Consider the following 18618-nt stretch of genomic DNA (forward strand, 5'->3'; position numbering starts at 1 on the left):
TTTTTTTTTCTCTTTCTCTCTCTGTCCACTTGTATCCATCCCATGTTCCTTGGGAAACAGCCACTCCTAACCACAGTCTCTTTCTCCTAATGCTTGTCACATCAGACATTTCTGTTCCTAAATGCTCCTTTCTTCATTTCCCCTGCATCAAATCATGCAGCTCCAATCAATGCTGTCCGAGGAGTAACAAGTCACCGTTCAGAGTGCAGCCCCGTCCCAAAGGAGCAGGAAGCAGCAGTTGCACAAGTTTCAGCTGGTCCCTACATATCTGAATTGACACACACTCAGCCCATCGGCAGGGAAGGATGCAAACAGTCCAGTTGGCTCCAGGAGCTGCGAGAAGCAAATACGCAATAACCCCCGGCGCCGGGCTGCTACATGCTACGTCTGCTGTGCAGAGGGAAACAGCCTGCTCCTCTTTGTCCCGGGATTTACGATTTGTTCAAATTTAGTCATATTATCACCGGCAAAACAAGACATATCCACTAGCACAAAGACCACTTGCCAAACTGAAAATTCCTAATGCAAAACATCCAGTCACCAGAGCTGCTCAGAGAACGTGCTGACAGTTTTAAACATGGACGAGACATGTCCTGCCCTGATGTCACTCCAGAAACGGCAAATGGTTCTGACAGAAGTATTGACTAAGTGTGATATAACCAACAACAGTTAATTCATTGAAATTAGATTTGAAAAGTAGTCCACCAAAATATATTCAAGTATGTATAACTGTAATAACTTAAGAAGTGATAGTTTTTCTATTCTCATTGGAGACAGACCAAAAAGTAACACTGCTAGTTGCAAATGGGCCTGGGTCAAAAAACAGAATTTTGTTTCACAGAAGACTTCAGGTTTTTACAATTTGTCTTTATCCCAAAGTGGGTGGAAAAGCAAAAAAGAGATCTTTTGATCCCCACATCCCCAAGAGACACTTAATATTTATTCAAGATTCATCCAAAACTCATTCAAGAAAGCCCAATGCCCTGGAAAAACGTAAATCGAAATCCATTCCTTCATTCAGAAAGTAGGGAAACTCAGCTGTAGACTTCCTCATATCATGGTAACCGGCCTAATTACTCAAAAATATTATTGGCCATCTGGAGTTTTACTGCAGGTCTCCTCGGAGATTAGCTCCAGATTTGTCTTGCAGCTAAGCAACTTCTCATACAAGAGGAATCCTTTTGCAAAAAGGGTATCTTACTGAGTCACCACTGCTGAGACCACCAGGTCTGATTGCTGTCATGCCCTGAATTAGTCAACTATTCTTTTTTAGTCAAAATTTCTTTTTTTATTTTTTTTTAGCATAATGAAAGTAAAAACATTATGATTTCCATAGTCTGTCACCATTTACTACAACCATTTACTACTACAGTAGTATTACAAGTAACTAATTCATAAAGTACTATAGAGTTAAATTGAGATCTCATCTCTCTTTTTCTTAAAATAAAGTTTCATAAATCAAAGAAGAAAAAACACCAATATTTGTCTATTTAAGGAACTCTTGCATTGACTAGTTTACCCTGTTGTTGTTGTTAATAGTGAAAGAATTCGAGCTCTGCATGGTTACAGTGCCATCTTGCATTAAGGCAATTGCAGGAATAGGACCTATGTTTTTGATCATACTTTCCAGGCAGTTAGGACATTTATTTTAAACAAAAACGCTTCAGCAGTCAAAAAGAGTTTCTGTGGTTTCCTGAGCTCTTTACCAGTTGCTATAATCACAAGATTTACAAAACTGTGCTTACTAAAATTAATCAAAAAAATCAATAAATAAATGTGGGTGTGATACCACAAAGCAAAATAGCCCATAAATGGATTGTACAGTCATGCTTCTTATAAGAACATTACACAGGATACAGAGCAGAGAGAGAAAAACAGGTTGACTTAAAATACATCAAATCCTTATTTTTCTTCATACTTCAGCCAAGTGATGGAGGAAAAAAAAAATCCTACCGCAGTTGCTAAAATGTGATAAATACTTGTAGTGAAGAGTTCAACTATAGTTGTGCAGCCGATGCTAGATGGCCACATTTTACACAGTTACATATATAGTTTTACCAACTTTGATCATAATATTGTGCCTCCTTATGACATCCTCTCAGTCTCTAGGAGTTACGTACTTAATATTTAAGAAAGTATGAGACTAATTCCTTATTTTATATGGTGTTGTTTAAAAGGTAAGTCTGTCCTTCATATGAGGGCACCTTCGTGTGATCGTTCAAAAGGATGGGTGTGGGGAAATCACATACCAGTACAATTTTCTATCTCTTTTACTCTCAAAGAAAAATTGGGACAGTAATTATATTTCTTCCCCATCCTAGCTCCACAGGATCCCATCACCAGCAGATCCAGCTGGTGGCGTTCCCCAGCCAGGATGCAATGCTCACTTTTGCGTTTGGATATTCACAGCCCTCTGTACGGTTCAGCTATGTTGCAGATCACGAAGGCAACTTTTTCTTTTTGGACAGATCACACATTTTATTGAAATAACACAGTCACTGACCCTGTTGTCTATGCTGTAGTTTATTCAAGTGTCTTTCAAGGTACAAAGTTGAAATTTTGCACAAGAAGAGGACCTACTCTCCTCCTTCATCACGCCAATCTGTTCCAGTGGCACTGAGGCTAGAGTATGGGATAAGAAAAAGGCTTCAAATTCAACTGGAAATGCACAGCAAAGGTTAAAAAAAAGGGTGTTAAAAAGATTCCTTTTTTTGGGGGGGGGGGGGGGCGGTGAGGGGGGACGACATGAAGTATGCTCTCTCCTTACACCTGGAACATGCCCAGCTCATACAAGAATGGAGAAAAGGATAAAAGAATGTTAAGGAACAAAGGAAAATAGGAGAGAGAAAGACTAGCGTATTCCAAACCTGTCTTCTGTAAGTGCCATTATGCTCCTTTAGCTGTTGATGGTCAAAGATCATTTTTGGATCTTTTTCCACAGCAGGGTGACAGGAGTAGTTCACAACCCCAGGCCTAGAGACTCAGGGCCTCCCAACTACCTCCCTCTATCCAGTTGAGGGACAAAACTAGCAAAGCCCTGGCCACACGCTGCCACCAAAGGATGGTCCTCACGAGGCACACACTGTGAGTAGCTAACAGGAGGCAGAACAAAGATCAAGATGGGAAGAAAATGACAGAAATGAAGGCAGAACTGAGAAAAATCAGCGCAGGGTAAGAGGAACAAAATACTTTTTTTTTTTTTTTTTTTTTTAATTGGAACAATAATATCCATATTACTCAAAGCACTACAACTACACTGGCAGGGAGAGCTGCAAAGGCAAGAACAAACTGGACAAGGAAACTTGATTTATGTTTTCATTCCACAGCTGGACTCTCATTAACAATTTTAAGGAAATCTTCCACTTTTACTTATCCATCAAGGAATTTGTTGAAAGACCACGTGTACCGCCTTCAAAGTGAATGAAGAAAAATGAGGGAAGAGACTATGAGGTAGGAGTGGAACTTGTGGGCTATATCCCTCAACAAGTTCAATATACGATCCAAGTTAAATAATTTGGTGATATGGGATCCAAATATACACACTACATTCATGTAGTACATAGTACACAATTAGGTTCAAGATATGAAGGTGGTGCAGAAGGAAGTTTTCAGAAAAATGTTATTTCAATCACCTGCAAACCTACTGTAGGAGTTCTTCCTAAAAGGTGCTCCTAAAAAATATTCATTTAAATGCCAACTCTTCTTACTTTCTACATATAGAGCTATACAGAATAATCTGAGATTTCAGAAATTAAATACTGCACACCTCTTATTTGTCACCACAGAAAAATGTCACATTCCCTCTCAAACTGGCTCCAGTCTGGATTTTACCTGATAAAATAATTCTGTTTATATACCCAAATATTCTGCTTCCAGCTTTTCACATTTCATTACTTGCACATAATCCTGAAATAGAGTTTCCATGTCCCAGCCAAAAAAACAAATAAAATCAGCGCAGACATCATCTGCATTATGGAAGCTTTAGGAGCTGGGAAACTAGAACATAATTATCCAAGGTACTCTCCAGCACAGATGGTCAAGGGCCAAAGCTAGTCAAAATTTGAATCATATTATATGGACAATATAAAAGAGATATTAATCTAGCAGAAAGACAGAAAAGAGATGCCAAGTGAGGAAGTAGCATTCAGTTTGGAAAATAAAACTCCAGCTAAAAACTCCTCCCCTCAGCTGAATCTAAGTGGTTGAGCAAATTCTTTTTTCTTTTTTTTTTCCCAAAGAGAAATTAAAAAAGTTGTCCCCATCACTTCCATGGCAAACATTCATCATCTTTGGGCAGCACACCTGCCTATTATTGTGCTAATGTGCAACAGGAAACACTGGGAAGAGGAAAAAGAACATATATATACAAATAGTATCTCCTTTACAAGAGGCAAAGTGTTTGTTCACTTCACTAGGAAAGTTTGGAAAGGCCACTTGTAACTTTGGTTTAATCAGTCTTCACAGAAAAAAACAAGTATATGCCATCAAATCCAGAAGAGCATACATGGTCTCTAAACCAACTCTGCTGAGGAACTAGTCAGCCAGATATACAGAGGCATTTTTAAGGAAATACGCATTTAAATGATTATTAGGTTCTGAAGAATTATTTACCAAAACAGCAACTCACCACTTCATGAATGGATCGATTGAAGCCATCGTCCTCTGTAAGGATCAAGAGAATTATAAGAGCCATGTAAACATGGTGTGAATTCCTTTCTTCCACATGATACAGGATTTCGAGAATTGGCAAAACCTTTAGGGAAAGAAAAAAAATGTATATATTTAGGTTTTCAAGTATCTCAGGTAGTAAAAAGAGGAGATTAGAAACCTCCCCTGCATCACTCTGCCCTTCGATGGTAGCATAGCAATCACTCCCTCTTCAAATAACCAACCCTGAACACTGACGTAAACCCTTCATATACCTTCCATCTGTTTTCTTCCGTCTCCACCAGAGAGTCTAAACAAATTCTTTCTTGAGGTGAGACCTGGAATTTCAATTCCTAATAAATGAGATTTCCAGCCATATCAGTTACCAGAGACGTGCAAAGTTTTGCTTCCCCTCTGAACTATGGGGGGTAAGAAAACACAATTATTAAGCAAGAGTTTCACTAGTTTAAGCAGGGAAATGGTTGTTTCTGACTATTTTTGTTAACGCAAGTGTGGTCTGAAATAACTATCCTCATCAAATATGGCCAGGTGCAGGAGACCTGATGTGCACAGAGTTATTTTAAGACCTGAAGCTCAACTCTCAATTTGGTATGTGGAGATAACTCTAGAAAGGAATCAGTTTGGGTTGAGTTTAAAACTAGACAAGGCCTGTTTTTCTAATACAAGATAATATGCAGCCAAGGAGAACTGACATTATTACGAGAGTTCAGCCCAAGGTCTTGCAACAGTTCCACCAGGATGAACAGTTTCAGCCAAAGTCTTGCAATAATAATGAAAATGAGATTTCATTACCACAGCAAGCATACCTGAATACTAGTCTAAACTTATTCCAGATGACTGTCTATTTACCAATAGAAAATTAGCTTTCCACTGGCCCAGTATGGTGTGGCTTCCCCAAGCTGCAGAAATAGGCCTAAATCACAAACTACACTGGAAAAAAAAAAGGAACTTGGAGAGGAAAAAAACTCCTCTTAATTCCAAGATAGTGAATGAGACACCAAATTCATTCCAAGAAATTTGAGCCACCTAAAGAGTTGCTGTTTTTAAAAACAATCCAAGAGAAGCAAGATGAATCATGTGAAACCTATTCTGGGGCTAGGCCAAGACTCTCAAGTGCATCGCGAGTCTCTAAAATGGTCAAAGTGTTCTGTTAAAATCAACAATTTCCAAGGCAGTTGGACCACTGTGAACACACTTTGCACAGTTTCTGTTCTAACCAATGAGGCTGATCTAAATGCTGCAGGCAAATGCTGTTGACGATGCTTCACCCAGGGTCAAGGCAATATCACAAAAAACAGAAAAAAGTAGTTGCGTCTCCCTCCCAAATATCTTTCCTTTGTAGTTTCAAAGGATTCTTAGGAAAGTTCTCTCTTCTGCTAAAATCAGGGTTGATATTTTTGTGATTTGTAAATATAAATCTTGATAACAAAGGCAAAAAAACCACACACTGCTTTTGCAGAATATCTACGTAGCACATAGCAAAAATAGTCATCCTTTTCCTTGATTTGGGGAAAAGGACGTTTCTCTGTAACCTTGCACAGATAACTTCCAATTTCTACCTTCTTCTACAGGGTAGACTCTGCTATGCTGGTTGAAGGAGCAGTTATTTCCAGGGGAAGTTACACCATTGGAGTTCTTTGGTAAAGTGCTAGGAGAGTCTACATGTCACGCGACTTAGCACAAAATCCCCCCGGAGTAAAGCTAGCCAGCCTTACGCCAACTCTCCAAATCACTGCGTTCAGGCTTCCTTCCCTGCACGTGTCTTCAGGATTTTTGAGAACTCTTCCTACTGCCACTTATCCTTGCTTTTCTTTCTACTTCTGTTTCAGACTTTGCTCATTCTGCCTATTGGATCAAACTTACAGGGGCAAATGGCAGTTTAACAGCTATCACCCCACCCCTCATATATGAAAATTGGATCAATCTATAGAGTTCCTTTATCTTTTTCTTTGCACATGGACTGCTGTGTTAGAAAATGAGCTATCCAGACCTCTGGTTATGCCTAGAAGATATTTAACACCTAAGTATTGCTACTACCAGAAGAAAAATTATTCAACCAGCCAGCATTTAAAAAGCAGAGTCAGGATATAAAATAGAATTCTAATTATGCTAAAACTTATATAGACTTCTAATTGCAATGCATTTCTACAGCAAATCATATTATACACACACAGCAAAATTTGGAGATCTCTCAGGGAACTGGCATGGAGTAGCCAGGCGCTGGGCAGGGGGCAGCCCCTCTGCATTAGTCACACTTGGTGCAGTGCACACACTCACACTTGCAGCAAGCAGAATTTCTCCATCCCATTTTTCCACTCATCTGAGCGCCATGTCCAGGAAGACTCATGCAAATAAGTGTCCTGGTTATAAGAAAAATTACCATGATACAACTCTTCATTCAAAAGCTTTGGCACATCCGACTGCCCAGACAGGCTCTCCAATAAGCATTTCATTCTCTGCTTTCAGAAACTACAAAAAACATGCAATAACCACCTCCTTGGTGGTTGCAGGCTCCCTTGAATTGCAGATTCATGTGCTAATTCTCATTAAACTGAAAATCATTCGACTACTACTAACACTCTTCCATCAGGATCAGCTTTTAATGCTAACGTTTTATTAAGCACAGTTACCAGTAAAAAGTTACTTTTAATCCTCAAAGCAAGGGGCAGGTAAAAACCAACACTGGCAATTACAGGTGCTATATTCAGTCCAAGGTCAAGAACAGCTTCCCCAGCAAAGAGTTTTAAAATAGCTTGTCTGCAGCCTATGATACAACACAAGATAGTTCAGGAGCAATGGGCTTAACCCAAACTTACGACACTGGAAAAAATATTGCCATACCATCAGTTGATATAAACGCATCATCCTATACATCATTTTGATCTAATCATGTTGGGTAGCAACAAAACATAGAGCAACAAACAGAGCAGCACTGCACAGCTCAGCCGCCAAAGCAAAAAACGTTCAGCTGGAAGCTCTTCTCCCTCACAGGTAGATATCCCACTAGCATTTTTATCCAAAATAGTGGCATTAACTGCTTCTACAAAAAGAAAATGACTTGATGTTTTCCCGTCCACAAGCCATAACACCACACCGAGGAAAGCGTTTGCTAACTGCCCCCTACTTCACGAGTCCCACTACTTCCTGGAGAACCTTTGTGAGGACTCTCACTAACACAGCCGAAGTGCAGCCAGGAACATCCCTGAAAGCACCACATATTTAGACCAATTATTTTATAAAATTGTGCAAAGAGACACACTAAGTTAGGTAAGACACATCAAATCCAATTAATTCTACTAGGCAGACTTATTACAAGGAGAAAAAAGATGTTGCATTATTAATGATAAAGCAATATATAGAATAATTGAAGCTGTTTGTGTACAACTCAGCAGTAGATTCCATACACAAATTAGGAAGCAAGTTGAGACAAGCCTTATTATAATCTGTTAAACAATCCACATTGAATCAATTTACAAATTAAATTAAAATTACAAAAAGAGCAAATACACATATCTCAAAAAAGCCAGGAAATGCCACAGAACATCTACTAGTGATGCTTCCTGGGCCTCAAAACCAGAAGGTATTAAAAAGGGGGGGGGACGACAAGACTGCCTTGAGTGAAGCAAATTAGCAACACCCTGCAAACCCCCTGAAACTTTAAGATGAGAACTCGGCTCGACTGCTGACCTGGTCTCTCATGTATCACAGACCTTTATCCCAGCACCCTGCCTCGCTGCATGAACAGCCCACACCTTAGCACTCAAGTGCTAATGTTCCTCCAAAACGTCATCCATCCTTGTTTGGAGATATCCTTGGAGAGCACTGCTCTGTCAGCACTTTCCTGCAATGAGCTAATTGCCTTAACTGCTTTGTTCCCGTACCGCTTAGGGCATGGAATTCGCCTTCCAGCCTCCAGTCCTTGTCGTGCCTTTCCCTGCAAGTCTGGAGAGACCTTTCTGCTCAGTGTTTTCACCCAGAAAGGTGCTTACACATCCAGACACTTCTCAAACTTCTTTCAGACAAACTGGACAGTTAGCTTTCCAAGCTTCTCGCAGTAAACCTTCACAGTTGTTGGGTGTTTTTTTTTTTTTTTTTGTTTTTTTTTTTTTTGGGGGGGGGGGGGGTAAAAAGTTGTTTCTCTACACTATCTTCATTTTTCAATAGTCTGTAAATACTTTATGGAATATGTTAGTGCAACACCAGAATAGCACATAGTATGTTAGCACCAGTCTTGCAGTTGCCATATACGGAAACAGAAAAGCAGCTCCATACTCCTGCCCAGTTGTCTTATTTACAAATTCAAGACTGTATCAGCCACTTTTAGCACAGTGTTGTAACAAGGAGATCGTGATTTCTTTGTCCAGTAAATTCCCCTTGCTCATTTTCATTTCCTTCAGGATGCACTCCAGTCTTTTTGTTCCTAAGAAAAAAACTACTTTTGGCTGGAATAAAATACACTTTCTGAAGTGCCCAGCCCAAGTTACAAAGCAAGTCAAACTGCTCTTCGTCATTGTTTGCTGCTCATCCTTATCTACCATCCTGCTAGAGGCGAGCAGACTGTATAAAGATGCCAGCAACGATCACAAAGACTAACAATACGCATGAAAAGTAAAACAAAAGAAGGGGTAACAATATGAGACAGAGCTAATGGTTTCATGTTTTGGTATTAAGACAAATACATTGTTAATTTTGCAGTAATCCTTTTCTCAATTTTCTTGGCTTTTCCCAGAAAGCCAGCTTTTTAGTGTTGCGTGCTACTTCTGGGATTGCTAAAAGGTTTTTGCTTTTTTTTTTTTCTTTTGAGAGTGGGAGGAAAGACAGGTGATAATATATGATAATATCCGCCATGGCACAATGCCTAAGTATCTGCTTCTGGAACTGTTTTGACATACACACCTTGTGCTTTTTCTGGAAGCTTTACAATATATGAAATACCATAATTATAAAACAACACACACACAGACCCCTAACCTTTATTTTCCCAGAGAGAGTGTAAATTGGTAAGTTTAGCAGCTGTGACACATGTCATACCACATACCAACAGCCCAGAAAAGTAAATGTGACAATTTGTCCACAGAATTCTTCCAAAATGACTCAGCCCTGGCTTCGATAATCTGCAGTGGACCACACAGGAGTTCAGTCTTGAATCATCAGTTCAATATCAACCATCTTAGCTGAGTTTGCCAACAGTGGTGTCTATCAATTCCGATTTTAGCAATGTATCTATCTGCTAGAACTTGGACTAGGACCAAATTCATTCCGTAGCTGCCACCAAACAGGCATGGGATCTAATTATCTGGCAGGATTTCAAATATTAAAATGGAAAAGGTTCTCTGTTCCGTAACCAATTCCCGTAGACAGCCATTATCTTATTAAAGGAATGCTTTTTAATAAGTAAGATTTGTTAAAGTGGTTTGTGACATTACTAAACATAGGAGGCAAAAGCTGATTTATAAGCTACAAAAAACTGTACCAGGTGGCTGTTATGTTGGCTATTAACCACAATCTTATCTCAAAGCAGCTAAATTTCCAGTTGCATCTCTTAAAAAAGAGTCAACCACTCCTTGAGGAGTTGCAGTCTCAGACACTTGCATAGGTCAACTTTGTAGGACACTTGTCACACTAATGAAGTTACAGCTTATATTGTTAACTACTATGCACGTATACATACAGGAAGCTTGCCTAGGTTTTTGGTCTAAACATCTAAAAAAATGAAAAACAAAGTAATGAACAGAGGAGTGTCTGCAACCAGTTTCTTACAGCATGCCCAGAAGTCAGCAGCTTTTACCAGGATCAGATTGGTAATGGCATTAGGCACAGACAGTCTGATAGCCTTACAAGTGTTAGCTTAATGGTAGTCGCACGATCCGCATAATACTCCTGAGATGATATAATGAAGGTGAATAAGTTGATTGGAGTTGGCACTTCCATAGAACAGGGAACATGAGCAGCCAGTCACACAAAAGCTACTCCAGACCAGCCCCTCCGGAGTACTAGAGGAACAGAACAATACTTACAAGGTTTTCTATGTCCGTGCGTGCCAACACGTATGTCCGCACGTTGCTGTTTTGATGCAGAAGCATGTATAAAAGAAGAGTTGCTTGATCAGATTTCTGTTGCTCACACAAAGCTGTGTATAAACTGTTAAAATTTATCTGGAAAGCATGTGGGTTCGATGAAGAGAAAGCAGTGTTATCTGAAATAAAGAAATCAAAAATCACATTTAACAAAAATATTTACCATGCAGGTACATGTTTATTTTATAAAATCTTCAGGCAAAATATTTTCTATTACCACAGTAAGAAAAGGAGGGTTGGTGGGGAGAAAAACCACTTAAGACTCTACTGTCACCAGTAGTCATAAACCTCAGGGTCTAAGAAACTTCAATTGTGTCCAAAATCCGGGGCCATGCTCTCTCATATAAGAATCCTTTAAAATAAAAGTGCTCAGATCTTCTAGATAGCTTCTACTATTAAAAAAGAAAACAATCCCATGAATTGCCGCAAAGGCAGCAGCTACCAGACCTTCACTGTAACTGGTGACGGACTGACCACTGCATTTTCAAACCTTGTAACCAAAACTTTCAAGTTTAGTTTACTTGCACTGAGGTGGCCTCTTTCCTCTGAATTTGTCTGCATGGAGGGCAGATGCATATGATTCACTGTAAATCAACTGATAGGCTTGAACTGTAAGTATTGCATGACTTTAAAAGTTATAGGGTACTTTTTTAATGCGTTAATTAAAATGATTTAAAACATCATGTCACAAGGCCTAACAACACTCAAAGTAACAGTAGCTGGTTCATGTGTACAATATAATCTGTGGCACAGCTGGAAGTGAAATAAAACAGAAGGGATTTCTGTTCACAGAACCTTTTTGCAGTACCGTACAGCAATCTCTTCTGAGAATGCAAACAAGCTAAGCACATGGAAAAATTACAGCAATGTCATGGCAAGAAGATATTGTGGAGACAGCAGCAGTTTGGGTGCTCAAGTATGCTATAGGTCTGGACTTGAAAAAAAAAAAAATCTCTATTTCTATACACAAGGTGCCCAAAGTTGAAGAAATTAACTAAAACTCCTTAGACCCCACAGAGTGGGAATTTCTGAATTCTTTACTTTCTTTAAGGAAAAAAAGTGTAACCAAGGAAAGTTTTGCTGTAGAAAACAGCATGGCAGAAGTACCTTCTGCACAGTAATTTGTGGGCAGAGAGGAATGTAAGGAGAGTGAGAAAAGACTCAAAAAACAACTCAAATTTTTACTACCCATTAAACTTGTATTATGATAGCAGGCATGCTAGGCAGTAATATCGCACTGCATTTGAGCCTTTCCCAAAGCCCCAAAGACTTCTCAGATATTATGCCTGTATCACCACAGAAAACAGTGTGAGCATTCTCACCACGTACATGCCCGTGGACGGGAACTGCGAGCCAACACAAATACGGCTCTCTAATGCACGGCTCCATGGTTTCCCACCAAACTGTTCTACTGTTCCAGATGAATCTCTACGCTGGTAGAGGTAAACACCACCTACACCCACCGAAACATGTACCTGCCACTTTTCCCCCTCTTTTCAGGATATATTGCTAGTAAAGTTTCCAAATAGCTAGTGGGCACTGAACTTGGGGCAGTTAAACTGGGATGTATGTGGCAGTTGCCACTTACTTTGAACAATATCCCCAATCTTTTGGGGAGGAAAAACTGTTGTAATTGGAATGGCTGTTGGAAATCCAGGAGAGCCACAGCTCCCGGTGGGTTTCTGGGAGTCCAGTGGAGACGGCTTGTGCAGGAGTGACTGCTTCTCCAGAGGCAGCCTCTTGGCCTCCGCACGGGGCAACTGCTCCGGACATTCATCTGGACTCAGTAGGAGACACTGATGCAAGATGTTCTCCTTCCTGCAGGAGTTTCCAGCTCACCAAGGGTCAGGAGACACTGCCTCATGTACAGGCTAGATACAGCCCATCAGCTGGCAGCAGCTCCTAGCTCTGTGAGGCTGATTTGGCAGGGATGGAAATCGTGCCTCTCCTGGACGCTCCATACCAAAAGGAGTTTGGTTGAGAGAAAAATTTCCTTTTTTTCTCCCAAACTACCATTTCTTCCCCGCCACTTCAAACACTGGTTGTCCTCATGGACTGACTGCTTGAAAAAAGCTTGTATTTCAAGCAAATACTCTTCTTTACCAGGTAAAATTTTGATGTAGACAGTAAAATCAGATCAGTGCTTTATTAAGGATGCTGATGCCACGGTTCATTAGCTGAGGAGAGTCCACTGACCTTCAAGCTCCTCTTAAGTGAATTCTTACACTGTATCATCATAGCACTTCACTATCTATTTTATTAAAGATTTAACAACCAGTAAGATTTTTTTTAAACATTATTTAAAAAGCTTATAGAATCCAGTAACAGCAGTAAATCATGTATTATTCTACAGAATATTAAAGCAACCAACAAAAAAGTTAAAATATTCTTGAGCATGTAGAATAAAGGATAACTATCTCAAATTTCATTAGTTCTGTCTCAATTAAACTATATAAATTATTTTTAAAAGCCAGTTTCCTATTATACTCCTATACTATAGATCATTATGACTGTAACCAGCCTCTCTTTTTCATACTATTCTCCTTCTTCCAGACGCTCAGAATGTTCACAGGAATGAAATATAAGCTCGGTTATATGAACACTGTTAGTGAAAACAAGTTTCAGCCCATTCAATAAGTGATTCTATAAACATATACATTTAGGGAATATATGGCTTTGCAAGTTATTTTGACAAGAATAGGTTTTAAAAATTTTATAATGGTTAGGGCCATGTTAGGACACAAATGAGCTTAGAGCTCAGCCTGCTCAATGCTTACAGGTTAAGAAATATAAAAACTTAATGTGTCCCAAACAAAGCAAAAAACACAATCACAGTTATGTGGCTGCACAGGTTATCATGCAGCAGCAGAACTGTGTTGCGTAGCCATGCGCACACTGTTAACCTGCACACAGCCAAAAAAAAGGAAAATCCAACGACTAAAACTTGAAGCGATATAACTATATGGATATGGGCAGACAAAAAGCAGCACACACCATCTTAATGCTGAGCTGCCCAGACACAAGGCAAGCCAGGCTGAGCTGTGTTAGTGTATTACTGCATCCAGCTAAAGAGCTCTGTAGCAGGACTTTATAATTCAGTGAAATATTGTGCTTGTGGTTATATGACATACGGACTTGAACTGGCCTTTCCAAAAACAAGATATGTGAAGAAGTCTGAAATCTTCCATGTAGACATATCCCGTGAAAGTGTACATTAACCAAATTCTCCTCACATTTCCAATACAAGGAGGTACACACCAGTTAGCTTGACTCAGCTGATGTGACAATTCAATTGCTTATCTTAACTCTAACTTGGTGCCTGTTAACTACAATTTCCTCAAGTCCGAGCAAGTTCCAGGGGACCTCTGCAGATTTCTGAATAACAAACTTACTGCCATACTTCCCATTTTCATTTATATCTTATGAAATTATGAAGCTTTCAAAAAGTTTATCAATTCAGACGGAAGCATCTCATTCTCCCTCTGCCCCTTCAAGTAAGCTCCAGCAGCTGAGAAGCTCCACCACAAAATTCCCAGAACGAAATATTATTACCACCCCTCTCATGGCCTTACTGAAGAGAAAACAAGTTTTGGAAAGAAAATATCTAAACAGTCACAAAAATACAATGCCTCATTTTCGTCAGTTCATGCTTAAAAGCAAGAACGGACACAAACCTTGTGTGTTCTTGAAAGACATAATAGCTTGTCTGTAGGGGTTCGGTGTATCTGGAGCGTCAGTCAGGTTGGCCAAGACAAGCAGAAGCAGCAGGCTCTGATTAGCTAGAGGGGAGCACTGTTCCAGCTGCGGTGTTGGTTTGCTCCCCACTCCCCCTAATGTGAAGACTGTCCACAGGCCAGCTAGAGGAAAAAAAAAAATTACCTTAGAAAACATTAAGCACATTCACATTTTAAAGAACAAAGCTCCATCAGAGATAAAGATGCTGTCTCAGGGAAAAACAGCTTAAACCTGCTCAACAAGACAACAAGCCTTGATTTCACAAAATGGAAATTTCAGGAGTAACACAGTAGTGAGCACAGACAGATGGGAACTGAGAGATTATTGAAAATTCAATAAAATTAATAAGAAGATATGAAAAGGAACTAAGAAGAGAGATGAAACACCACACATATTTGAAGGGGAGATGACAAACCCCCAAAACAGATGACAAACCAGTCAAAGGCTTCATGAAGAGACCCTGATAATGCTAAGACAGGAAAAAGAGTTTGCACATTGCCTTTTTAATAAAACAAACTTGGTCTGTCTTGCACCTTTTTTCTTACATATTCTAATTTTAATAACTTCATTATATTTTAGACAGAGCACAGTAACAAATGCTAACACTGCTTAAATTCGAACATCCAGATTTAGAGTCCTGTAGAGAACATCATTGCCCATTATTTGTGGGTAGACATCTTAACACCAAACAATAAACTTATTGGGGGAAAAATACCCAGGATTAACAGCAATTAAAATTCAAGCTTTATGCTATTATTAAGGCCAGTCTTTTGTTTTTACATTCATACAAAAGATGAAGTAACTTGAAGCAGCACAATACTTCAGTTGAGAGTACTTACACTGCTCTGAAATTCCATGGTTACAGATTGCATATACGATATAAAGGTATGGAAGTACAAATTGCTTACAATAGCCTGAAGTTAAAAATATAATTAAAAAGAAATAAAAGCTTGAGTATACAAATCACTAGTGATACTGCCAGAAGCTGGTCAGTCTGATTGATTCCTCTTGGAAAAGTGACAGTTTTTGTTTTCTCACAACTGCCTCTAAAATACTCATATAGCAAAACACAAAAACTGCATTAATTTTATATCCACAGAAAGGTGAAACACCACAAAGAGCTAATTGTTCCACACCAACTCCTAGTTATTTGCTCACTAACTACACTAAGATTGCATGCTAGAATACATCTTTACCTTATATACGGTGTATATATACCTTATATTTACCTTATATATGACGTATATACAGCTCCTGAAGACTGCTTGCTAAAACTGTAATTATCCTCTTTAAACTGTGATGTTTGGGTCCAATATGCAAGCTGAGTGATTTTCAAATTTTATACATACAGCATTAAAAAATTAACTCCAATACTATAACACTGCATTTGAAGTTCCTGTTTCTAATTACAGCCCCGTTAGCGAAGCAAGCTGACCAGCTCCGTGCCCTGTTACAGAGTGACAGGGGGATGGGATGGGATGGGGAGGAGGCAGCGGTGGAGGACGTGAAGGTTCTCCTCAGTCCTCTCCAGCAGACCCATAAATCCTCCTTTCCTTGCCACCACTCACGATGCTGTATTACACTGGGGGAAAGATGAAGAGAAGAACCAGAACTGAAGCAGATTCAGGATTACTGCGGAGAAAGCGTAAGAGGAGAAAGACTAAAACCTACCCCCATGGCTGTGGGTGGGACACAGCAACTTCAGTGTCACCGGGGCTCTACCCTTACCCGGGCTCTTGCTGCATGCCCAGATTTTGAGGCCGCCCTTCCCAGTCTCCCTAGGCCATACTCACCCTCAAAGACTTTGTACCTTATATGTTTCTGAGTAAATCCTGGAATTTTATGGCAGAGATTGACCCTTTCATCAAGAGCTTTTACAGATCAGCAAGGTTTAAAACTATACGGAGTACAGATAAGAAAATCTCAATGTTACGAGGCCCCTAAAATTCTTGTACTCTCGGCCCTACCAAACTTTAAACCAGCCAAACCGTATTTTCCTTCAAACATATAGTTAGATTCTGTAACAAACTAACAGTTCCTTCCTGGATGCAGTGGCAAGGTAATTATTGCCATGTCAAAGGCAAGGGAAACATTGGCCTTCAGGCCAATCCGACAGGAAATACAAATTGCAAAAGCTTTCCTAAAGCTTTCTGTGTCTCTGGGAAGCAGTAAGGATGAGCTGCAACTCCCAAACAGCAGCGGCCCTCTCCGTTCTGGTGTTTCAGATGCTACTAAGTTTTTTTGCTGAAGTACTTGCTACGGCCTCAACAACCCAACAAGATCAGCTCTTTGGGGGGTTTTTACAGCCCCTGAAATCCCAGCAGAGTTGTTTCAATTCCTGCCTTTACAGATCACCGAGAATCGCAACCACACAAATTGAAGCGACATTTCCATATGGTTTCTACTGTAATAAATTTAAAGCTCTTTTAAAAAGCAAGGTACCTTTGCTGCAGTGCAGATTTGGAGGTCTTTTTTATAAGAGGGCTGCAAATAGTGCTTGTAGCCATGAAAACAAACACAGGATTTTAATCTAGTCTGACAGCCTGTGGAACAACGCTTAATGAGTGAAATTAAAATTATGACACAATCACCAAAAAAAGGACTTTCTTTCACTAGTCTACTATTTAATACAAACAGAATCCTACAGCAATCTCAAACTAATTGTCTGATCTCCGTTATGCACTAACAAGAAGATACGAAGGAGGTTCATGCCTGTGCCTATCTGGGGAACAGTTCAAATATACTTATTTATACTTTCACATGATTAAACAGCTTGATTTCAAAAAACCTTAAAACTGAAAGACAGGTAGAACAGAGGCTGCTTTAAAAATTTACTCAGTATAAAGCATTTCTGTTTATAGCCAGTCTACCATCTAGCACTGCATATTCCATAATTTTAAAAGTTAGCATACCAGTGAACTCTCAGTGCTACTGAATTTGTGTGATATTTATTAAACTAGTTGTAATTCAAGTATCTTACTCGCTTTCCAACCTTTAGTGGACATGCCTGTAAGATAAGCCATCCGAGCCCTCTTCCAGGAAGAGCCATCAATTAACACCAGTTTCCTCCGTGTTACTTATTTCAAGGTACCTTACTGGGAAAAGGATTTTTTTTTCTTTTTCTATTGTTGCAAAAATGCAATCATATTCCAACATCTACCAGGATGGTTCAGATTCATAAGTAAACTTCACGAAGTCTTCCTTGAACTGTTGATCCTTCATAAAGTTTTAGCACACACACTATGTTTGAATTAATGCTGGCACAACTTTTTTGCAGGTGCTCATTTCTCTAATCGCTGGAGCCTGATAACACAGCAGATCCATTTCTCTTTCCCAACACACACACACACCCCAAATCCTAATCATGTATCATTATCATCCTGGCACCGAGTTTTATTGGTTTGGAAATTATTTTGCTCAGTGCCAACTTTGAGCCATAAAGACTTCTCTAGTGTGATCCCAGGAGTAGCCTTGCATGCTCCAGATTAACGTGGCAGTCCCAGGCTACTTTTGAGATTGAAAATAAAGAAAGAAGAGTTTTGGTAGAAGTGAAGTTTCTAAAAGAAATCTTGATCTCTTACTGTCATTTTACCATTTCAAACAGCAACACTAACGGAAAGAACAAGAAATGTAAGTAAACAAGGCTTAAGCTTGTAAGTAGACAAGGCTTAGGCTTGAGTAGTAAGTTTAAAAAAATACATACATACATACATACATATATATATATATATATATATATATATAAATCAGTCAGACAAAAATCCCCAAAAAACAGTAAACAAACAGAATAAAACTGTATTTCAGCCTATATTTCTACTCTAATCAAGTTCTAGCTCCATACTGTGTTTTCCCAATTTATAAAGCTTTGAGCATACCAAAGACCGTTTAATGTCCTAAGCATATTTAAGATAGCAGCAAACATAGATTATGAAGAACTAAAGCAAAAGTCATTCTTCACATTCTTCAAGATAGCTGATACTATTGTGGGGTTCTTCCAGCAAAGGCAGCAAATAACATTTTTCAAAAACATGGTTAGTATTTTATTTTTCTTATGTCCAAGCAACATCTCTGGGAAGCTGAAGGGGTCTTTTTGAATTTGTTTAATGCTTACTGTATGTGTCACATTTCTTAAGTCAGT

At 39.3% G+C, this 18618-nt stretch overlaps 1 protein-coding gene across 3 annotated transcripts in view; it reads right to left on the reverse strand.

The window, feature by feature from the left end:
• DYM (dymeclin) overlaps positions 1 to 18618 on the reverse strand; it is a 214025-nt gene that overhangs the window by 116527 nt on the left and 78880 nt on the right. For all 3 annotated transcript variants that reach the window (XM_062599520.1, XM_062599519.1, XM_062599521.1), the window contains exons 9-11: positions 14420 to 14602; positions 10686 to 10864; positions 4628 to 4753 (exon numbers count right to left, since the gene is read on the reverse strand). In XM_062599520.1, coding sequence (XP_062455504.1) covers positions 4628 to 4753; positions 10686 to 10864; positions 14420 to 14602 — 488 coding nt within the window. The remainder of the gene's footprint in view (positions 1 to 4627; positions 4754 to 10685; positions 10865 to 14419; positions 14603 to 18618) is intronic.

This window comes from Rhea pennata, chromosome Z (genome assembly GCF_028389875.1).
Source record: "Rhea pennata isolate bPtePen1 chromosome Z, bPtePen1.pri, whole genome shotgun sequence".
Lineage (NCBI taxonomy): Eukaryota > Metazoa > Chordata > Aves > Rheiformes > Rheidae > Rhea > Rhea pennata.